Source organism: Tamandua tetradactyla, chromosome 4 (genome assembly GCF_023851605.1).
Source record: "Tamandua tetradactyla isolate mTamTet1 chromosome 4, mTamTet1.pri, whole genome shotgun sequence".
Lineage (NCBI taxonomy): Eukaryota > Metazoa > Chordata > Mammalia > Pilosa > Myrmecophagidae > Tamandua > Tamandua tetradactyla.
The window spans coordinates 7,392,051-7,415,754 of record NC_135330.1 but is presented as its reverse complement, the minus strand read 5'-3'; the positions used below and the strand labels follow the sequence as shown (position 1 = coordinate 7,415,754).

General features: G+C 50.7%; 1 protein-coding gene across 2 annotated transcripts in view; it reads right to left on the bottom strand.

The window, feature by feature from the left end:
- Nucleotides 1-23,704, bottom strand: part of IL6R (interleukin 6 receptor) — a 57,019-nt gene that overhangs the window by 3,868 nt on the left and 29,447 nt on the right. Inside the window, exons 2-9 of one of the 2 annotated variants that reach the window (XM_077156303.1) lie at nt 22,137-22,385; nt 20,487-20,610; nt 18,147-18,328; nt 17,671-17,837; nt 16,988-17,129; nt 9,911-9,957; nt 8,711-8,780; nt 5,395-5,488 (exon numbers count right to left, since the gene is read on the bottom strand). In XM_077156303.1, the coding sequence (XP_077012418.1) occupies nt 5,395-5,488; nt 8,711-8,780; nt 9,911-9,957; nt 16,988-17,129; nt 17,671-17,837; nt 18,147-18,328; nt 20,487-20,610; nt 22,137-22,385 (1,075 nt within the window). Of the gene's footprint in view, nt 1-5,394; nt 5,489-8,710; nt 8,781-9,910; nt 9,958-16,987; nt 17,130-17,670; nt 18,329-20,486; nt 20,611-22,136; nt 22,386-23,704 lie in introns of both variants that reach the window. The other variant, XM_077156302.1, reaches the window with a different exon arrangement.

Sequence of the window (23,704 nt, the reverse complement as noted above, 5' to 3'; positions counted from 1 at the left end):
TTCCCACCAGGGATTTTGGTGGGTTTAAAAATCATTCCAAGAGAAAAAGTGTGCATTGTTGGTCCAATTTACAGGTGGGGAAACCGAGGCACACCTGGCCACACATGTCCCTTTACAGAGCTGAAAACTTCATTTGTCCTGTTCAAGAGGCTGTCCGTTAGGCATCCAGCATTAGCCCCAAATGCAAGAGGAAGAGAAAAAGAGAGGAGATATATATATATATTCTTTTAGAAGTAAAAGAAAAAGGGCCTCAGTCAAATGAATGCTGGCAGCAGGCAGACAATGCCCGGCCGCCGCTCAGTGGCAGTGGGGAAAGGACAGCAGTGGGGAAGGGACAGCAGCGGGGAAAGGACAGCAGTGCTCCCTCCACAGCCCCTCCTCTCCCAGCGCACCATCCTCCCCTCCTCCCCACGCCCCGGGCCGGCCCCGGCACGCCGGTGCGTCCTCACAGCCTACCGCGGGCACCGTTTGGGCACGAGTGACTCATCTGACAGGAAAGCATGTTAAACAGGAAGGCGATAGGCATCTCTCTGATCGCAGCACTCAGCCCCGGGCCCCACGCCAGGGCTCAGGAACTGAGTAAAGTCACTTGACAGCCCACAGAGAGATGAGATGGAGACAGATCTTCAAAGGTACAGTCAGGTCTCCTCCCTGAGGGGCAGTCCAGGGCCCCGAGCCTCGCCTCTCCCCTCCAGTCTCCCATTCTCTGCTTGACTTATATGGCCCATGAACCCAAAGGTGGGAGCACAGTGGACTCCCTCAAGTCTACCTAATGGCAGCAACTCCAGGAAGGGCTGTGGGGGAGGAAGGGAAACCAATGTCAAAAACAAGGTTTGGGGATTTTCCTTGGGTTTCTTTTTATATCAACGGGCTATTCCTGTCCTTGTTATCATAAAGAATTGATAGTTGGCTCCTCCCGATCTGCCACTGGCTCTTAGCCTGTCATCCAAATGGAATAAACAGTCCGCAGAATGTTACTTAGGGTTTCGCTATGAGGACACTACACGGGAAGAGCCCAGCGGGGGTACTTACTGGAGCCGTGCTGGGTCTTTAGGTGAAATTCTCCTCCCCTTGAGGGGAATGAGGACAAAGTTGTTACACCCTATGGATTTCAAAATACTTAAGATTCCCTGACCCAGGAACTCCACTTCTGTGAATATACTTGAAGTAAAAAACATGGCTATGGAAGAGCTTTATGCATAAAGATGTTCCCCACAATGTTGTTTAGAAAGCAACGATTACAAAGAATTGGTATTAATATAGCATGAAAAATGCTTATTTTTAAGGTTAAATTTAAAAGGCAGGATTCAGACTTATAAAACAGAATAACCACAGCTTTGTAAAAACACACAAGAAACTATGCAGAGGCCAAAGACACAGAAGAAATTCATCAAAAAATTAAGGGTCCTCAATCTAGGTATTGGCTGCATGGGTGTATTCATTTTGTGAAAATTCATGGAGCTGTGCACTTATGATAGGTGTACTTTTCTACATGTTTGTTATACATCAATAACATTTGTATTTCAAAAATTAACAGTGCCCATCTTTGAATACTGTATAGCTATTTCCTTCTATATTTGTCAGTAATTTGTCAGTAATTTTCTATATTTGTCAGTAATTAGCAAATTCCCTGTAATAATCACATATCACTTATGATTTTTTTTTTAATTTCTATTGACTTCTTTTAACCCATACAGAAATGCAATCTCTAACTTCAGTTTTTCAAAGTAACTGGATAGGTAACCAAGAAAGGCAAACATTCCTTCTTTTTAAATATTTTGAGGCAAGAAGATAACTCTCTCTGAAAATTTCACCATTAAGTCCTAAAGGACCCTTTGAAACCAGCCAGCCTGGGGGTGTCCACACTTGACACTGGGCCTGGGCGACAGAGATGTGCAGTTTGGGAGAAAGAAGAAATAGCTGAGCTGTCAGAATTCATTTGCACCTCATCCTCCACCTTTTATCTATCTTACATATTTGGGATTTATAAAGTTTTGTTTTTAAAAAAAAGATCCTGCAGCTAAAATAATTTTTTTTTAACATGCACTTATTTTTGAAAAAATAAGAGGTAGAAACTAAGGCCTAGCAAGGGGAAGTGGTCCCCTGCCCCAAGGCCACAGAGGGCTCTCAAAGCACCTGGCCACTTCTGTAACCCTGTGATTTACAACATTGGAATGAGACCATTACATTCAATACAAAATTATCTTAAAATCATAGGCAAATGTATAAGAAGCCCTCACCTATGAGCCTAAGTCCATTCTAGATAAATATGCAGACAAGCAGTTCTCTGCTATGAGAGCCCTATTTTCCCATGACTAGCAGCACAAAATAAGAGACTTGGCGGACAAAAGGGAGAAGGGTGGGGAGAAGTGGCCCCTGTGACTTACATTCCACTTGGAAAGATAGCAAATCTTTCTCAATGGCATATTTAAATTTTTTTTAATTATCATTGATATTGTTGGGAAAATATCTAGGAAAGCACTACACTTTGCTTCAGATGCAAAATAAATGTATCAAAAGCAAAAAATATGGCGCCACAGGCTGGCAAGATGCAGGTCACCCGTTGGTGCCACTGCGCCCGTCATAAACGCAACTGAGCCAACAGTCCGCACAGTTCTGCCCTCCCAGCACTCCCAGCCCCGACAGTGTATCTTAGTTTATACTGTTGTCTGGAAATGAGGGACTTCAGGAATGGATGGGATTTTTCATCACTTGAAATAACTGGCCTCTTTCCAAATAGATTTGCCTAATAATACCTGATACAGAAGAAAATGGAAATTCACCAGACTAGGAGAAAAACTACTGATACATTCTCGGTGTCTCCAGGGGCTCTGGTTGTTTAGCAACCAGCCAGCAGCAGATTAGCCAAGGAGGTCTGTGGTGGGCCCCACAGCCAGCTCCAATTAAAGCTTCTCCATCGTGGTTAACAGTGCACCAAAATGGTAGCCTGTTAAGTGAGGGCCAATGGTGGCCTTAGAGCGCCAACTGAATAAGGGGACCTGGGCCCGCCTCTGAGCCAACAGTCTCAGGACATGTGTTCTAGTCCTGACTCTGCTTAACGAGCTTTGTGTCCTTGGGCAAGTCATTTTTACCTCTGGGGGCTGTTTCTTCACTTATGAAATTAAAAGACTTTAACTAGATGAACCCTAAGGTCTTGCCCAAAGAATATGAGCTTTGGGTTTGAATCTTGCCTCGACCATTACTAGCTGCGATCATGCCGCCTCTTTCAGCTTTCGTTTCCTCATTTGTAAAATGGAAATCATGATATCTACTCTGATATCTACCCTATAGGGCCCGTGGTAGGTTATGAGCAGGTCTTGTTAATGCCCTAATGATGCGGAAATAGAAATAGAACACAGAAGTGCGTGCCCGTGGTGAGGCAAGGAATCCTTAGAAGGCCATGGGTCGATCTTTGAAAGCAAATGTGGCTCCTCTCTGACCCAAAGGCATAAAAGGCAGTGAATCCTCAGCTCCTCCAGAGAGCGACCTGCACGCATTAAGATCCTTATCTCCTGCAACTCTCTGGACAGCTTATTCACTATTTCATTAAAAAATCAAACTGAGAACAGCCCTGAATCCAGTTTGGGTCATCATCTTGTCACCCCGCCAGCCCAGACTGCCCTTGGCAGTGGCGCTAGCTCAGGGTCGGTGGGACGACAGTGAGCTCGAGTGTGGAAGGCTCACTGTCAGGGCTTCCCCTCCGCCCAGACACCCTGCAAGACCAGCTCCCACAAACACCAGCTACAGTCTCTTGAAAATTCCACACAAGGTAAGAAAAAGGACAGACGGGGTGCAGTTCTCTCCTACTTGCTACGACCACCGCAATCCTTCCTCAAAGGGCCTCACCTGACCTGTTTCAGGGCTTCAGCAGACGCAGAATTGCAAGTGCCAGCAGTAAAATAATGAAGACCGGTAACTTTTCCTTATTAACCATTCACTGGTGGGCACTGTCAATTGGTTTTTCAGGAAACTTAGGAATGAATGACAAACCCAGCAACAAAATGGAGAAAGGGAGATTGGGAAGAAATGCACTGCGAGAGTGCGAGGGCCGCCTCCGCCTGCTTCCTCACTGTGGGAGGACAGCACTAGGACCCAGAATTTAAAAATGACCCCTTATGTCTGTCTGTCCTGAGACATGGAAGATTCTCAAGGGGGTCTGGCCAGGCGCCTCGGATTTACCTGCGCGCACCCCTCCGCCCTGGCGCGTCCCCCTCTGCGCGTGAGGCCCGTTGAGGAAAGGTCGCCTACCACAGCCCCGGACCCAAGGCTTCTCCAGGTCTCACATGCGCGGCCCTCAGGTTCTCCTGATTCTCCTCTTCCCTCGCTGGCCTCTCCCCTCCCACACGACTTCCCGGTGCTGGAATCCCACAGGACCCCTGGCCGGTCTCTTCCCCGCACCCACGTCTACCCCCCAGGGCCCCCGTTACATCGACACACTGACGAGCACCTGAATCACCCGGCAAACGTGTCTACTCGGGGCACCCACAGGAGGCTCAGACTCAGTGAGCACCAACGTGGAACCTCATCTCTCACCCCGCTCCACAAGACGTGTTTTCCCTCCAGCGCTTCCAGCCCGAGTGGGTGACACCACCCTCTGCCGTGGCCGGAGCCAGCACCCGAGGGCCGTGCTTGACTCTTCTCTCCCTCATCCCCCCATCTAACCCGTCATCAAATCTAAAGATAGGGTGAACCCATCCATGGTTCTCCAACTCATCCCAACTCAGGTTATCATTCTCTCTCGCCTGGACGCTGCGCCACCAGGGACCATTTTACTGCCACCCACTCTCCAAACTGCATACACAGTGACCTTTAAAGCTGCAAACCTGATCAAGTTCTTCCTAGAACCCCCCAGCAGATGCCCACAATCCTCAAAAATAGGTCTAAAATCCTTCCACTTCTCTTTAAGGTTTTTCATGACCTGGCTCCAGCCCAGTCTCTCTACTTCTCTCTCTGCCCCATGTGCTCATGCCACACACGCACACACACACAGACTCTAAACTGTACGACATACTGGACTTCCCTTCTGGAACCCTCTTTGTCCCCCTCTTCATCAGACCCATTCCTATACTCCCTGCTGCCCGGTCAGCGGTCCTTGGCGTGGGCTCTCGTTTCCGTAGCTCTCACACACCCCCCCATGACCTCTCAGTGTGTCTTCCTTGGTAGGCCCTGATGGGGCTGCGTCTGTCCTGCCCACCCCAGTCTCCTGAAGCCCCTAAAGCAGGGCTTAGCATGTTACAGGTGCTGTGGATTTGTGGTGTGTGTTGTGTGTTTTTGCTGAAAGAGTAGATGGAAGAACAGAAGCTGTGTATATATCTGATGACTGAAAAAGCAAAAAATAAAGCCAGGTCGGAAACATGAGACTCCCACAGAGCCATTCCCCAGGAGCCGTCTCACCTCAAGATGACACCGATGCAGAGGAGTGATCCGAAGGCCAGGCTTCCTCCAGCCACCAGGAACGTGGGCAGCGATGCTGGAGAAGAATCTTGCACTATAGTTTAAAAAAAAAAAAAAGAGGAGAAGAAGGAAGAGGAGGGGGAAAAAAAGAAAAACCTTTAGCTGGTGCTTTCATATGTCTCAAAGGAACCTCGCTCCCAGAGAGGGAAGCAGCTCTGCTAACCAACAGGCCACTCAATAAATTGCCAATTTTCTGGCCAAAGCCAACCCTAGAAGAACCACTCCCAGCAAAGTCCAACGGATTCTGCCAATGACAAGACGCACACACCAAGCTCAGAGCTTCCGAGGCCTTGTGGCCAGCCACAGACTCCCACTCACTTTCTAAACAGCTTTTCTGGTGGTGTTCAGGCTGCCCCACAAGCCACGGGGTGGGTGTAAGATGCAGGAGGCTTTGGGGACTTCAGTGACGGCAGCTCCATTGAGGACAACGTAAAGGAGGCACACTAGCTTTAAATTAGATCCCCAAGGATTTGGAAGTGGTTTGCTTCATTAGGATGTCATCTATGGCTGACTCCCTGCTTGGTACTCCAGCTCCAGCCATGTGAACTTCATTCTGGCCTCCAATACGCCATGTTCTCTTTCCTCCAGGGTTCTCCTTGTACATTCCTTCTACTTGGAATGCTCTGCCCATCCCTTGCTACACTGCTGTTCAGTCCCTACTGGGCTTTCGGGTCTCAGGTGAAGTGACGTCACTTCCTCTGAGATGATCCTCCCCCCAGAAGCTGAGTAGTCACCTCTCCTGGCTGAACTCCCTGAAAGAGGGAGCCACGTTTTTTGTTTTTGTTTTTGTTTTTTTTCATTCTTGTACTCCCAGCTGCTGCCACAGCACCTAGCACAAAGCAGGCTCTCCAAAATATTTTGTCAAATGAATGAAAGAACAAACTAGCTTCACAAGCAGCCATGTACCCACACAGAAAGGGCTTCCCTATTGCTGCCAAAGAGAGCCCCTAAAGTGGCCCATCATTCTCTTGTTCTGCTGGGAAGGCAGACAATAGCAGTTGTATGGACTCAGCGTTTAGGTTCTTCTCCTCCAAATGATATCCACTGAGATGAAGACGCTGCTGCCAGGCTTTGTGATGAGCCCAGATGGATGACCTGGCATCCGCTGCAAGGACAGTTCCATGCCCCACCTCTCTGGGCAGAGTCAGCCATGTAATGGAAGCAGTATGTTCAGCCAGCCCATGTACTCACATTTCATCATTTTAAAAAAATATTTGTTCCTTCCTGGTATTTGTTATTTAAACAAATATTGGGTGCTTATCCTGTGCCAGGCTTTGTGCTAAACCTCAGAGATACAGAGAAAGCATGACAGAGAAAGTGCCTGTCCTCCTGGAACTTATATTCTAATCAAGAGAGACAGAGAAGCAAACAAATAAATACTTAAGATGATATCCCATAGGGGCAACTGTAATGATGCAAATTGAACACAGGAAGGAAGAGAGTGATGTGATGGTGGGGAGGCTCTGTCAGCTGGGAGGTCCCTGTGAAGAGGGCACGTGAGCACTGACCCAGATGGCATGAAGGAACTGGACAAGCGGAAGTCGGGGTAACAGGGTCCAGGTGGAGCAAGCAGCAAGTGCAAAGGTCCTGAGGTAGAAGAGCAAAGAAGGCTGTGTGGCTGGAGCAGAGTGAGGAGGAGATGAGGTCAAAAGATTGGGGGGCCTAATCCCATTGACTCGGGACTTTGTTAGGACTTCAGCTTTTATTCTAAAGGAGAGGGAGTTAAGCAAGGAAGAGCCTGGATTTGTGCTTTTTGTTTTATTTTGCATGGGCAGGCACTGGGAATTGAACCCGGGTCTCTGACATGGCAGGCGAGAACTCTGCCTGCTAAGCCACCGTGGCCTGCCCTGGATTTGTATTTTACGAGTCACTCTGGCTGCTGGTTGGAAAACAGTCCATTGGAGAGTAAAACTGGAGACCAACAGCCCAGCTGGTGGCTCCTGGAGAAGTCCTGCAGGACAAGAGACAGCAGTGGCTCAATCAGAGTGTGGGTGGCTTCCAGACATGCTCAGAGAACAACTGACAGGGTCTGCTGAGGGACTGGAATGGGGAGAGGGGCAGGAGAGGAATCTTGTCTGATCCTGGGCCTGAGCAACCCAGAGAACTTGGGCTCAGTTACTAAGATGGGAAAGATGCAGAAGCACACACTTAGGTTGGAGAGGTGAGAAGGCATCAAGTGCTCTGCTTTAGACATGTCAAGTTTGAGATTTCCACCAGGCATACAAGTGGGTGATGACAACTAGGCAGTTGGATGCATGCGTCTGACTCTCAGGGGAAGGGTGAGGAATGGAGATATAAGTTTGGGCATCATTAGCCCACAGATGGTCTTTAAGACGTGGGCCTGGATGAGACTGGTAGTGAGGATGCGTGGAGAAGACTCGAGGGTCCCAGGAGCCTTTGAATGGCCTGAGCTCCTGCCACCCTACCCACATCATTCAAAATCTATTTCAGATGGCACCTCCTCCTTGAACCTTGTGTGATTCCCAGTTGGATATGTTCCCTCCAATCTCTCAATTCCAACTTCACTTTATCGAGGCCTCCCTCTTGGCCCATCTCACACTCCACTCTTTATTACAGTTGCTAGTTTACTCCTTGGCAGAGTGGACTAGGGACTCCTCGAAAGGACGGATGTGTTTAATGCCTTCCGAGTCTCCAGCTGTGCAGAGTTTAACCCCAGGTGTGTTCAGCAGGTGCACGGCATTACAGGAGGGCTTTGCACTGGGATGGCACAGCACGGCCAGGTGGCATCAGGCACAGGTCATAATCTGCCCAGGTAAAAGCCTGTGAGCCTGAGGACTTCTGCAGAAAGCCCAAGAGCCATCAGATGGAGCTGCTCAGTAACTGAACCTTGGAGGTCTGCATTGATGAATCCCACGCATACGATAACACAAACGGAGGGCCTGTGATTCAAACGTTGGTTTTCCTTCTTGCGGGTATAGGAGATTCTGAGTACAAATCACAAGCCTCGAAATCAAGATTGCCCCCAACAAATATTCAGTTTCAGACTGTGATAGTTTATAGCACATTCGTTTTTATTTTGAGCCAATTGTGAAATATTTCACTGATCTGTCCCCTCACTATGGCTTGGTTAACAATATCAAACTCGAACACATAGAGTAATAAAAGAATGTTTCTGCCTTTTTGTTACGTCAGACTGGCTCTCTGCCAACATTTCTAAATAAGAAAGGACTTGCTGCAGAGACAAATCTTTTATACCTTCAGATCGTAAGAATGTGCAAAAATCCCCAGTCCTTACCTGGGAGGCTCGTTGCATTTGCAGAATCTCTTGAGAGAATATGACCATCCTCTTCATCAGTAGTAGGTGCCTAAAAGAGACATTCTCGCTGTGAGCCCAATTCTGCAGATTCTGCCATCACTCAGGACCCAGCCCAGACGCCTCCTCAAAGCTCAGCCTGACCCACCCAAGAACTTCCTTCCTCTGCCCATGAGCCTCCCCACATCTGGCCTTTGTCACCCTCAACTTTCTATTATTTGTGTTATGTGTATATCCACCTTGCCACTCAAGCTGGGGATTTCTTTCCACCTTCCTTCCCACTAAGAGCTTAAGACCCAGCACCCTCCACAGAGGAGACACAGAGGCAGCAACTGTCCTCAGACATCGGCTGCCCAGGTGACGGCATCACCACTTACTGGGCAAAGCAGGGACTGGAATCCTGGCTCCATCTCCTACTAGGGATGTGACCTTGGACAAACTTCTTAACCCATCTGAGCCTCGGATTTCCTCCCTCCTAAAATGGGGGTTCTAGTTCCTCCCAGGCTGACTAACTTAAGGACTAAATGAGAAAACACACAAGCAAGGCATAGGGGGGCTGCCGGGCAGCGGTTCGGTCAGGGTCACTCCTGCTACCTGCTGTGATGGCATCTCCTGGGCCCTGGAGGCGTGGCCTTCACTCTGGAGCTGCTCCCGGTGGGAGGGACAGTCCTGCCTCGAACACAGACGAGGCTGAGGAGCTCTGGGCTCCTTCCCCATGCTGCCCAGCTCCAGGACTGGCGGAGCCTCTTAACTCAGCACTCGGGGAGTTAAGGACCACGGGAGGAGATGTAGGAGGGGGGAAGCTGGATTATTCCAGATGTTTGTTAAGTTGCTTCAGAAGCAACCCCCTCTCCGGCAGATGATGACACAGGAGTCCATGGGGAAGAGGGCTCGGATGAACCGAACCCACGTCCGAGCTAAGCCCTAGTGACGTCCCAAACACTCAGTGACCAAACAGCACCACTAGAAGCAGAGCATCCCGCCCACCAGGCCAACGCCGCTGCCCGCTTTGGCGCGGCCACAGCAGCCCTGGGACATGAGAACTGTTATCACCAATTTGGCAGAGGCTTGACAAGGGCAGGAAACTTGTTCCCAGCTCCGTTTCTAGTCACTGGCAGAGCCGAGATCTGAGCATCTGCCCAGGCTCCTAAGCGCGCTGCTGCCTGGCGCTTCGACGCTCACCTGGGCGGAGGCGGGCACCGGCGGCTCAGCCCTCGGGCTCTCGGGCTCTGCGTGGAGAAGAAAGGCTCGTTACTGATGACCCACCTGCACCACAGGCTCCAGAAGCAGAGTCAAGCTCATTACAAAGTCATTTAGAACAGCACAGTGCTGGAAATAACCAAACAGCCAACCATAAGAGACCAACTACATAAATTATGATAGTCATGTCATACTACAGCCTTGAAAAATATTTCAGAAAAATGTTGATGACATGACAGTGTTAAATGAAAAGTTCAAGACAAGAGAAAGTCCATATACTTTGGGCCTAGGTTTCTTTAAAAAATTTTGTCCTGTTTATTGTATATTGCATTGTCATAATATATACTCACATCAGGAAGGAAAAAATGGCAGGAAATGCACCACCAGATAGAACTGTTAAAATGAACATTGTAATTTCCTTCTATGCACCTTTTTGCAATAAAAAACATTAATGTAAATTAAAAATTCTCATCCACCTGGGTGGATTTAGGACCAGCTTGCAGAGGGGTGTGGGCCAGAGACTCCCACGAGGCCGCTCCCCCTCGTGGGAACAGCTTTTCTGCAGAAACCCCCACGGCACGAGAAGGCCAAGTATCAAAGTGAGAATGCTGACCAGAGGCCAGCGCTCAGCGGCAAACCCGGACCCGAGGGAGGGAACTGAACCATGACAGGCAGTGGGTGGAATGTGGGAGGTTTCAAAATATTTGTTTTCAGTTCATCATTTTGCCATCAAGAAGTTTAAAATACCACAGAAAGGGTTTACGCAAAAACAACGAACGCCCCTCAGTCGGGAGTAGATAAGGAAAGACTAGCAAGAGGGTGGAAGAGAGGGTGGATTTGCTGCTGCTCAGGTGAAAATCTCCAGGTGGAGTGTGCCATCCTCAGGATGGGAGGTCATGCACTAGAATTTCCAGATGGAGCGTGTCATCCGCAGAATGGAGAAGATCATGTACTGATAGCACCAGGGGAGGCTCAAGAGCATGTCCTACCCCCTCATCATATAGAGATGAAACAGAAGCCCAGAGAGGGCAAGCAACTTGTCCAAAGTCACACAGCATGCCTGACAAAGCCCACGACTGAACCGTAGAATCCACGGGAGGGATCCAGTTTCTCCCAGTTTCCACCCAGTCCCCCCTGACAAGAGAACTGGACTCGGGGGATGGCTGCAGGATGCACCGAGAACCTGGGGGGTGCTAGCCTGAAAGCTAAAACCAGCACTGAAGAATTTAAAATATGGCTGACCTCAAACCCAGCTCATGCTCAGCATCGCCTGGGAGCCTCTCGGGCCCCGCCCTAGACCTGCAGCCTCAGAAACCCGGGGATGGAGCCCAACCAGCAAGATGTTTAAAAGGCCCCCCAAAGCCAGACAGACACCTCAGGAAGAAAGTGAAACTGTGACTCACGCCCTCCCCCACCCCCTCAGGATGCAGCGTGGTCTCCAGAAGGACCTTTGATCTCTGGTACCTCAGATTTCTGGGGGTGAAGTGGGAATTTTATTTTGGTATTATCTTTAATAACCCAGAAATGTTACCAAAAACAGATGAGATTTTTCTCATGCAAGATAAAATTAAGTCTTAAATAACAAGATTCTTTTAAAAGTTCCCTGACAGTTTAAAAAAAAGAAAATTGGGGTGGGCCAAGATGGCTCAGCAGAGTTTTCGCCTGCCGTGCTGTAAACCTGGGCTCGATTCCCGGTGCCTGCCCATGCCAAAAAAAAAGTTCCCTGACTCAGACCATTTCATCCCCTGTGAGATGGCAGATAGAGTGACTTTTGTATCATTGTTATTAATAATTGTTTCCATTTTACAGATAAGGACACTGGGGCTCAGGGCGAAGCAATTTATAGTAACACTACTGAAAGCATACTCATAAAATATTACTAATATTACTAGCCCCGACCTTTGTGGAAGCTTTGCACCCGTGCCAGTGGCTTCCTTTCCTGTACGATCGGATCATTTCACTCCCAGCATCTTGAGAGGCAGGTAGAATTATCCCTGTTTACAAAGACTGTAGAGGCGAGAAATGCTATGGAACTAATGGGCGCCCACGACGGAGGCAATATAAGCAAATATACGGGAATGAGGAAGTATACACAATTCTTCATTATTTCCTGTTTAGGCAAAAGCTCTTTCCCCTCCAGTGCCATCTCCTAACGTCCCAATCCAGCTGGCACGTTGGTGAAAAAGGAAGGAACTAACATCCGCTGAGCCCCATGTACTGAGAACACTCAGCAGCGGTGCCAGTGGCAGCAAACAAAACAACGATGGCAACAATTCCCAACATTTATTGAGCGCTTACTGTATGCCAGGCACCACTCTAACCTCTTCACATGAATTAACTCAATCCTCTCATCGCTCTGAGATAGGTCCCATTAGTAACCCCACTTTACAAATGGGGAAACTGAGGCACAGGGAAGTTAAGTAACTTGCCTGAAATTTCTCTAAGAAGTGGCAAAACAGAGATTTAAAATAATTGTCTGGCTCCAAGAATGAACTTTTCTTTCTCTTAATAAAGCCAGGCATAGAGTGATTTGAACAGTGAGTAGAGAAGTATTTGCAAAGTCCCCTTGGGGAAATGGTAAGAAAGGAGGAAAATTCAACTTCCCCAAGTGGAGAATTCTTGATATTCTCACAAGAAGTGGGAACAAGCAATAGGCTAAGCCCCCAATCTTGGGGTTTGTTCATATGAAACTTAACCCCACAAAGGATAGGTCAAGCCTTAAAATTAGGCCTAAGAGTCACCCCCAAGAGAACCTCTTTTGTTGCTCAGATGTGGCCTCTCTCTCCAGCCAACACAACAAGCAAACTCACCACCCTCCCCCTGTCTACGTGGGACATGACCCCCAGGGGTGTGGAACTTCCTGGCAATGTGGGACAGAAATCCTAGAATGAGCTGAGACCCAGCATCAAGAGATTGAGAAAACCTTCTCAACCAAAAGGGGGAAGAACTAAATGAGACAAAATAAAGTGTCAGTGGCTCAGAGATTCCAAACAGAGTGGAGAGGTTATCCTGGAGATTATTCTTACGCATTAAATAGATATCACCTTGTTAGTCAAGATATAATGGAGAGGCTGGAGGGAACTGCCTGAAAATGTAGAGCTGTGTTCCAGTAGCCATGTTTCTTGATGATGATTGTATAATGATATAACTTTCACAATGTGACTGTGTGATTGTGAAAACCTTGTATCTGACGCTCCTTTTATCTACCATGTCAATAGACAAGTAGAACATATGGAATAAAAATAAATAATAGGGGGAGCAAAGGTTAAAATAAATTTACTTTGAAATGCTAGTGATAAATGAAAGCGAGGGCTAAGGAGTATGGTATGTATAATCTTTTTTTTCTGTTATCATTTTATTTCTTTTTCTTTTGTCTTTTTATTTCTTTTTCTGAATTGATGCAAATGTTCTAAGAAATGATGATTATGCAACTATGTTATGATATTGAGAATTACTGATTATATATGTAGAATGGAATGATCATATCTTAAGAATGTTTGTGTTTCTTTATTGTCATATTTTTTAAAAAATTTAATTAATTAAAAAAAAAAAAAGCCTGGCACCTTACTGGGCTACTTGCTAAAAAACTATAGTGAGTAAAATTTCAATTATGGGGAAAAAGTCACTTGGAAAAAAAGACAAGAAGAAACATTAAGAGTGGATGTCCTTGGGTGTTCTCCCTGTGTTAACATTTTGAAGTTTTCTAAGACTATAGATGCACTTTTATACTTATTAAGAAAAACTGAATGAATAAATACAATACAATATATGAGAATAATAGAAGACCATACATGAGTTCTTCATTTTGTTTTTTAAAGAAACCATTACTGTTAGTTTCCTTGCTGGGGTTTCTGGAATAAAGAAACCCAGTATAAAGGACAGCAGAGACCACTGCAGTGTGCGACCCTCGTCTGGCCAGCAAACATTTTCTAGACTTTGCTCATTTTTAAGGCAGGATAACAGCTCTCTCCTGGACAGACCAACTGAGATCACATGTAGGAAAGGACGTGGCCTGGCTTAAAAACTCACCAGGCTCTCAAAACGAAGAACAGAGAACAAAATATTTTTTCTAACGAAATAGTTTTAAATTGCTTATTACGGCCAGTTGAGATGTGAGCTGTAGGGGTGGTGGGGAAGAGAAGTAGAACACAGAGAGGGAAAATGGCAGCAGCCTGAAAATAAAAAGGAGAAAAAGAAGGCTAGAAGGTTGCAGAGAGGCCAGAGAACAAGGAGAGGAGAGAGCCAGACAGCCACAGGCAGAACATACCCAGGGAGAGAGGTCTGCAGGCTCGGCAGCCAGCGGCTTCTGCCACTCTGAGCAGATGCTCTCGACTTCACGCCTTCTCCCACAGCCTTTCCACCGCCACCCAGAGAGCTACTCACCGCTCCTCCATTCATGCAGAAAAAAAAGCAAAGCAAAACAAAAAAACCTCACTGAGGAGCTCACAGTTTTCTTGGGGAGAAAAAGGAATCACCTCCAGCTGGTCCCAAACACCAACCCAGGACGGCTCCTAAAGAAATCCTACTGGTCTGAGGCCAAAAGAGAAAATGCAGACCAGCAGCCTGGGCACCTATGCGGTATTAGGTCCTTCATCTGAGATTACGCCCTGCCTCACTTTGGAGGGTCAAAATATCCTTTCTTTTATGAAATAGTGGCAGCGGAAAATGGCAATCATTTTATTTTTCCCTTGCTTTTTTAAAATTTTATGCCTTCGCAAAAAAAGAGAAGCTGGAACACCTTGTCCGGTCCCCAAAATTCTTTTTGAAATTTTACAGACCTGCGAACCCCCAAGTCCAGGAACCTCTGCTCTCAGCACACGGGGTTGTGGGAGGAGGTGATGCTGAGGTGAACGCTACGGGAAGGCTCAGTTTGCCAGATGAAGACGAGACAGGGGGACAGAGGGACACACCATGCAAAGGTGCTGGGCCCGGTTTGGTCCAGCTGGAGGGGAGAAGGCAGGTGAGGGAGGACCAGGCATGAGGGTGAGGTTGGCCGGGGCGGCCTGGGAGGTCCCCCTCTCTGCACCGAGCTCAGGAGTGTGGACACCATCCTGAAAGCGATGGGGAACTGGGGACTGGCTGGATGAAAGTGGAGAAGGACAGACCCAGGCCTGGACTTAGGAAGATGCCCGCAGCGGTGGTGTGGAGACGCATGGCTGCACATGCACCAAAGACGGGAGCTCAGCTGGGAGGGGGTACTGAGAGAATTCCACTGAGATGTGATAAGACACTGGACCAAGGGAGACGGACAACTGGCCTGAGGTTCAGGTCCCTGGCTCAGGCAGCAGGTGGGTGGAGGTGCCCTTCACCAGGATGGGGAACGCAGGTAGGTATGCAAGGATGACAGCGAGCTTAGCGAGGACCATGCCAAGTGGGCAGTGTGGGCAGGAGGGCCAGCAGATGCTGGGCGTGGCAGAGGCATGGAGCCAGGATTCACGAGATAGGCTTAGCCAGGAGATGTAGGGAGACAGTGCTAAAGGCTGACATTTGTTATATCCTTAACCATGTGCAGGACAAGATCACTTCAGGCAGAGGAGAGAGTGGGAAAACGTGCAGAGGCTGGGAGGCAGGGCACCACATTAACGAGTGCACAGAGAAAGACATCTTCAGAAACCTGCCAAGTCTAGGTTCCCACTTAGGGGATGCTGAGGAGAGGAACAAATTGGACTCCCCCAGAACAGGGTGGCCACGAGCCTTGAGCTGCAGAGATGCAGGCCAGGGAGATGAGCCTGCCAGCACCACCCCAGGCACTGAGCTCCAGGCTGCCTTAAACTCTTTGAAATGACAACGTCTAGCCCCTCCTCCAACCAGTGTGAATTCTGAGAACGGTCCCCTCTTCTCTACACATCACATGGGGTTCTATTTCTTTTCTTGATGAAGGTGAGCAAGGTATGAGAGGGAGTGAAAGGATCTGTAAGGAGCAACGCATGACACTCTTATCCCCAAAAGGCTTCCCCAGACACTGTGCTCCACTCTCACTTTGAATCAGATCTCTCGGGGACTCCCTGGCAGGCTGTCAATGCCACCAATTTGGGCTGCTGCACGGGGTAGTAAGCGCTCCGTTGCTGGGAGCATTCAAGCAGTGGCCAGGTGACCAGCCCTCTGGGCTGTGCTCAGGCAGATTCACGCATTGGGTCTAAGCCTTCTAAATCCCAATCATTTACAGCACGAAGTCAACAGATAATGTCTCAATTTGTTTTATCAGGAAAAAATGAAAAAGCCTGTTATTTAGAGTTAGGGAGGGCCTCAATAGAAGAACTAGAGACAGAAAGAGGTAAACTGCTTCCTCTAGAAAGCAGGACTGGAAATGGGAAGGAATGGGACAAGGGACCGCTGCTTATTAATCATAAGCCTGTCTTCTTTGTTTCTTTGTCACAGGCATGTACTACTTTGACAAACATGTTTAAAGTTTAAAAAAATGCTCCCTTGGGTTTAAAAAAAACATTAATTACGCAGTTCCTAAATATGACATTTTTTTTTTTTTTTGCTATCATGGAGAATGTCCCTGAAAAAATAAGAAAGTATGCTACAAAGTCCTCACTGGCTTTCTCCGGGTGGTAAGAATACTGGTGATAATTATTAGTGTCTTTGTATTTTTCTGAAGTGTTTCCTTTCTATAACAAATATGCTCATCTCAATGATCCCCAAAGGCTGTAATTATTACAGCAGAAACAGTGTAGAGTAAATACAGCTGCAGGTTCTCTGCCGTTCTTCCCCTCGAATCACAGAGTTCACTTCCCCAGCCCCGGCGTTCAGGCTGCCTGGGGAAGAGGAGAAGCCGTGGGGGACCACGGGCCCAGCCACCAGCCTGCACCAACCACTGGGCGTTGCGGGAACTCTCCTGGGACCATCCAGGCCCGGCCAGGGGTGCAGTGGTGGGTCAGGCTAGACCAGCAGAAGGACTGGCTAGCTCGTTCATTTTTAGAAGCTTGAGCCTATACATGGTTGATGCTTCAAACCCTCGTTTGGGGGTGACTTGTTACAAGCACACAGAAACAGATACCTTATACAGTAACAAAGCTGGAACATGCCTTCTTCCCTCCACCCCCACCACAGTACCTGTCCAGGGAGTGCCCAGGACCTCCTGGCTCCACTCGCTCCACAAGCCGTGCCCAAACTCTTCCTGGGCCCGAAGCTGCACCACGTGCCTCCTGCCACTCCAGGCGTCGTGGATGATGCAGTGATGCTGCAGCTCCCTGACCTGAAGGCGGGGGCACAGTGACCACAGGCAGGTGAGCCCAGCGGTGCTGCAGCTCCCTGACCTGAAGGCGGGGGCACAGTGACCTGGGCAGGTGAGCAGCTCCCCAGGGAGCTGCCCGAAAGCTGCACCCTCTCTCACAAGGTCAGCAGGTGGCCAGGCTGGGCAGAGAGTCCCATAACTCACACCTCCCCGGAGGCCCAGCACCCACACAGGCCCAAGCTGTCGGTCATCGTCCACAGTTGCTGTGGGGTCCTGTTACCGCACTCCCTCCAATCAATACCCCCTTTTCCAGTCTCTCCGCTGGTCATTCCCTCATGTCACCCTTCCTCAAACAGGCCTGTGAGGACAGCAGCGTTATTGTTCCGCTTTCACAAACGAGGTGGTGATGGGCTCAGTAAGGCTGAGACTCCTCGGGGGCCAGGCAGGCAGCAAGCTTCAAAGCGGGACCCCAAACCCAGCCTTCCTTTCTAGCTCCCTTTCTACTCAGCAGCCCCGAGGATCTTAGGGCAGCTTCCCGCCCACAAGTACAGGATGAACTTACCATCCACGTTGTGAATGTCTTTGACCTTTCGGCCCGGTACCGGATCTCAAACCGCAGCCTGTAGAAATGTGAGTTCCAGGAGGGGGGGTCTTGCCAGGTCACCCTGAGCCAGCGGGGGTTCCTCACCACGGGGGTGACTGAGAGGTTGACGGGCGGGTCGGGCTGCACTGTGGGAGGGAAGCAGGACTCCTGTGCAGCAGCAGCAGCAGCAGCCATGGTGTAGAGGCGAGACCCAGGAAGACCCCGCAACCACCTAGGAGGAATCCCACCTCGGGCCCCAGACCCTTCCCGTACACAACTTGGCAGGGCCCCCTCCTGCCATACCAGGCCTCCTGGAGGGTGGAGCCCAAAAGGCACCAGCTCACCAACCCCTGCCACCCGTCCCCTCCCGTCCCCTCTACGACGTCTATAAGGAGGGTTAAATGAAAAGAGTAGAAAACAGCTGGTGGGTGGGGAGGCTGCAAAAGCTGACGCACGGATTTCATAACTCTCGAACGTCTGGGCTCTGCTGGCCTTGCTGCCAGCGCTGTTGGCGACACACAAAGACACCACGTAGAACGAGCTGTCTCCCTCTGGAACGGCCAGCTGGCAGGAGAACTTCTGGGGCTCCTGCAGATACTGGCACGGCTCCTGGAAGTCTTCTACCAGGACGTTCTGACTGTTGGACACAAAACCAGGACAGAGCTCCTCTATCAGTTTCGGCATTTATTCAAGAGGGGAGAGAAGGTCAGGCCCAAAGGTCAGAGGTTCAGACTGTAAAGTCTAAACAGCGGCGCTAGGATCCCACCCCTAAACTCCATAGCTCAAGACTTGGAGTCAATTACTCAACTTCTCTGGGTCTCCATTTTCTCATTTGAAATGAGAATGTTAACATTATATTAATACTAATATGGAATAGTACTGAATATTACTGAGCTGGTGGGCTCTGCCAAGCACTCTGGCATCAGCTTTTTGGTGCATTCCTCCTCAGTACCGGACCTGTGCCCTTGGCACTGGGGGGGGGGTGCAGAAATGACTTAAGGAGGCCCCCCTCTGGCCTCAAGGCACTAACCAAAAAGACCCACCCTCAGACGAGACCCAGGGGAAGATGGCATTGCAGAGCAGAAAAGTACTACAGGGGTGGGCCAGGGAGGCCAGGGCACTTCCGGCAGCAGGCCTGGGAAAGGATGCTGGTCACTGGGCACTTATGAGGCGACCACCTGGCCGGATGCCCGAGGCTTCACCCTCTCATGACATCATGACACACTGGGCACGCGAGGCCTCGGCGGTCACTTGTATGGCCCCCGGGACCATGAGTCACCCACCTCCAACAAGCCGGGGCCTGGTCAGCATCCAGCGCACGGCTGATCTCTCTCCTCTGGGGAGCCAGCAACCCTCCCGGCTGAGTTAGAGCCGCCCTGGCCTTCCCCACCGCCCAGGCTTCCATCCCACTTGCTGGCCCGCTGAGCTGGTTGAGGGCAGGGGCCCAGTCCTGCTCAGTTGGTGCCCCTCTGGCAGCCCCAGTGCAGTGCCTAGTCCATAGCAAAAGCCGACCTCACCAAATGCTTGTTGAATGACTAAGCAAGCGTAATCAGGTGAGAACGTGAATGTGGGCACACCAAGGAAAAAGGCAGAACACCCAAAAATCTCTCTCCAGGGGACTGGGTGGGGACCCCCGAGGCGCTCACAGCTGCCACCCTCTCTCCTCCTGAATTCAAGGGCTGCTCTTCAGCGCAGAAGCTTGGCAGGCAGGGAGGAGGAGGCTGGGAACGCCTGAGGCTGGGGCAGGGGGAAGGTGTGGGCTGGAACACACTGTTCTCTCCCACTCCCACACTCAACACGCAGTGTACCTGAGCTGAGGTGTTTCCTGACTAAGCTCTCTGGAAGTGGGTCAGGGCAGCTGCCGGCTGGGGAACATGGTATCTATGCCGGAATGACTTTCTGGCCCAAACAGTTTACATCTGAACCCAGCATTGGGCGGTAAGGATTTGGGGACTTTCCTACCTGGGGTGTGAGCTAACCATCCTAATGGCAGCTGTCTAATTTGCAGATGAACAAATTATATTTCTAGAATAGGGGCCAGAACATAAATATTACTGTCAGAACCAGCCACAGTGGAAGCCAAACTTCTCTATTAAAGTTACTACCCTGATTTTTTATTTTTTAAATACCAATGATTGACAGCTCAAACTCAATTACAAAAATCTGAGCCAAAAGGACCTTGGGGCTCTGGGATGGTGGAAACAGGCAAACCTGCAGAGAAGGTGTATCTGTTTTCACACCCTACTTTAGGCACAGGGACCTCCAGACAGGCGTGGCTTCCTGCCCTGGCCTCCAGCTCCTTCTCCCCACCGCAGCACCACTTCCTCTCACTTGCCTTTATAATGTAAAGAGACCAATAAACTCTGGCTTCCAAGACCCTGATAAGACTTTACCCTCTTCCCCTCCCAGGAACATTTGCATCTTCAAAGCAACATCCAAAACCTTTGGGCTCCAAATGAAATCCAGATATTCCCAACAAAGCTACTTATCAGCTAGATAACTTCAGAGATGTTAATTGATCGCTTAATTAGACCTCATTTTCTTTTAAACGAGAAAATAACATCCACTTCCCAGGGCTGTTAAAATGAGTTAACAGGGCAAAGTTCTTAGAACACTTCCCTGCACAAGGTGGGAACTCAAATCTAAGCCTCAATCCCCTCTCATGCCAAAGGAATTACTTTCTCATGATAAAATCAGCCGGCACCACCTGGCTTCCTCCTGGTCCCCGCCCCCGCCCCCACCACTCGGTCAGGATGGAGGGGACAGGAGCACAAGACCAGGCCCAAGATACTCACAACTTCCTCACCAACAGCAGTGCCGTGGTCCTCGAGGAGGGGGTGTTCCGAGGACCCCACTCACAGTGCACCTTGCTGAGGGGGCTCTTGCGGAAGCAGGAGAGCTGGGGCTCCTCGGGAGGGACTGAAACGGGGGGCCCGGCAGTGTGAGGAGGCGGCAGGCCCTCCCCGAGCCCCCCTTTGGAGCCCCAGGGCCCCCCACCCCCACCCCGGATCCCGCGGCCCCCCAGGGTGGGCCCTTCAGGCCGGGCCGACCCGGGGGCCTGTCTAAAGGGCAACAGGACAGCTGGGAAGAGGAGGCTTGGAGAGGCACAGACCTGACCGTGGGGCCCGGATCAGTGCCTACCCCTCTTCAGTTTCCTTTTCTATCAAGTTTAGTGATAATAATTATAATAATCCTCTTTCCCTCACAGGGTCCTGGAGGGGGGCTGGGAAATGACCAAGTGAGAAAGGGTGCCCAGCTCTCCAAAGCCTTGAGGGAGGACGTGATAAGGGGAGCTCGGTTTCAGCCCCACGTGGGTACATGTGAGTATCCACATGCTGGCCTCCTCCCTGCAACCGCGCTGAGGTCACAACACTGATGGATGGTACTGCCGGGTGGTACTGACAGGACGGTACTGCCGGGATGGTACTGATGGGGTAGTACTGACGGATGGTACTGCCGGGTGGTACTGCCGGGTGGTACTGCCGGGATGGTACTGACAGGATGGTACTGCCAGGATGGTACTGCCGGGATGGTACTGATGGGGTAGTACTGACAGATGGTACTGCCGGGATGGTACTGACGGGTGGTACTGACAGGATGGTACTGCCAGGATGGTACTGCCGGGATGGTACTGCTGGGTGGTACTGACAGGATGGTACTGATGGATGGTACTGCCGGGATGGTACTGCTGGGTGGTACTGACAGGATGGTACTGATGGATGGTACTGCCGGGATGGTACTGCTGGGTGGTACTGACAGGGTGGTACTGATGGATGGTACTGCCGGGATGGTACTGCCGGGATGGTACTGCTGGGATGGTACTGACGGGTGGTACTGACGGATGGTACTGCCAGGTGGTACTGCCGGGTGGTACTGACAGGATGGTACTGCCAGGATGGTACTGCCAGGATGGTACTGCCGGGATGGTACTGACGGGATGGTACTGACGGGTGGTACTGCTGGGATGGTACTGACGGGATGGTACTGATGGGTGGTACTGACAGGATGGTACTGATGGATGGTACTGACGGGATGGTACTGATGGGTGGTACTGACGGGATGGTACTGATGGGGTAGTACTGACAGGATGGTACTGATGGGTGGTACTGACGGGATGGTACTGCCGGGTGGTACTGCCGGGATGGTACTGACAGGTACTGACAGGATGGTACTGACGGGTGGTACTGACCGGTGGAACTGATGGGTGGTACTAAGGAGGGTGCGGTAAGGCCGGGGGAGCTAAGCTGTTGGGGAGGGCAGATGACGCCAACTCCAGGCCGCAGGCCACCCCCCAGCCTAGGGGACACCGACCTAGCCCCGCAGCAATGCCCGAGCACGCTCCCCCGGGGCTGGCAGCCGGCCCTTCCGGGGCGCCTGGGCCAAGGGAGCCCCGAGACCCGGCAGAGAAGTGGGCGGGAACAGGCCCGGGCCGAGGCCGCACTCACCGTCCACCAGCAGGCGCACGCGGCCCGCGGGGCGGCCGGCCCGGAAGCAGGAGTAGTCGCCCGAGTCGCCGGGCTGCACGGACCTCAGCAGCAGCCTCCCCCCCAGGCCAGCCCTTCGGCCGGGGGCCGAGCCGGCGCCGCCGCTCCGCAGCACCCAGTGCACGGTGCCATTGTCCCCCACGTCCGCGTCCGGGCAGCTCAGGGTCACGCTGGCCCCCGGCAGGCTGGTCAGCACGTCGCTCGCCAACTCTGCAGAAAGGGAGAAGGCGCTTATTAGCCCCGGCCACCTGAAGCAGGGCTTCCTTTCTGATTTGGGGAAGCCACGAGAGGCTCAATGGTTCACAAATCCATCCGCTTGTCCAGGGCACCCCCACCCCACCCCACCCCACCCCAACCCCCACCCCCATCCCCCGAGTGCGAGCCCACCGCCCCCACTCCCTCAGCAGAAACCCTCCAAGGGCCTTAAGTCTGAGCTCCAGGGGTGGCCACGAGGCCTCCCACCGCCTGCCTCCGGCTCACCTTTGCAGACCGTCTCTCTCCACAGGTACTCTTCTCACACTCACTGCCCCCACCCCCACCCCCTGCAACCCCAACCCTAATTCCTCCTATTTCAGGTCTCAACCTAAACATCTCTTTCCAGGAAGCCTTCCCGGTCCCCTGGGCTAGTTTCAGCCCTGTTCGGTGCAACTTGCCCCATCCTGCTGCATCATTCCCCATTCCTCATTCCCCATCTGTCCTTCCCCTCAAGGCTCTGGGAGCCCCAAAACAGGCACCTTGTAAAGGGCCCACAAAATGTGGATGAATGGTGAATGAATGAGTGAATTCCGGATACCCAGGTGGGACTCAAAGCGTGTGCACAGGACGTCCCAGAACCACAGGGTCTTCACTGTGGAGTGGTCCGTTTCATAGACAGGAACTGAGACACGCATGTGGCGACTTGCCCAACACCACCACACTGGCTGCCAAGTTAGGGCGCACGCCAGGCCCTCCTGCTCAGCACTCCCTCCTGTGCCCTAGACCCAGCAAATCTCTCAGAGCCATGTTCTTTCATTCTAGCGACCAAAGTGGAAGGCACAAAAGAATAAATGCTCCCCCTATCCCCTGAAAAACTTGTGTTTTTCAAGGAAAAGGAGAGTCAAGGTTAAAGAAAGAAAGTCTGTAACTGAAACCATTGCCCTCCCCCTACATGGGACCTGACGTCCAGGGGTGAAAGCCTCCCTGGTGATGTGGGAGATGACCGCCACTCACCACGGGATGGACAACACCTTCCCAACCATAAAGGAGAAAAGAAAGTTAGGAAAATAAGGTATCGGTGGCTGAGAGAGTTCAAATACAGTTGAGGGACTACTCTGGAGGCTGCTCTTATGCAAGCTTCAGCTACATACTGCTATTTATCTAGGTTTGCCAAACCACAACCAAACCCATTCCTGTCAACCTTAAAGAACGCCCAGGGCTCTATTTCAGATTCTACAAAAGCTTCATGCACTAAGATTACTTTCCAGAAATCTACAACCTCCAGATGGTTCCTAGGCCAGATGAGTCCTGAAACCCAGAAGGCCCAGCCTCTC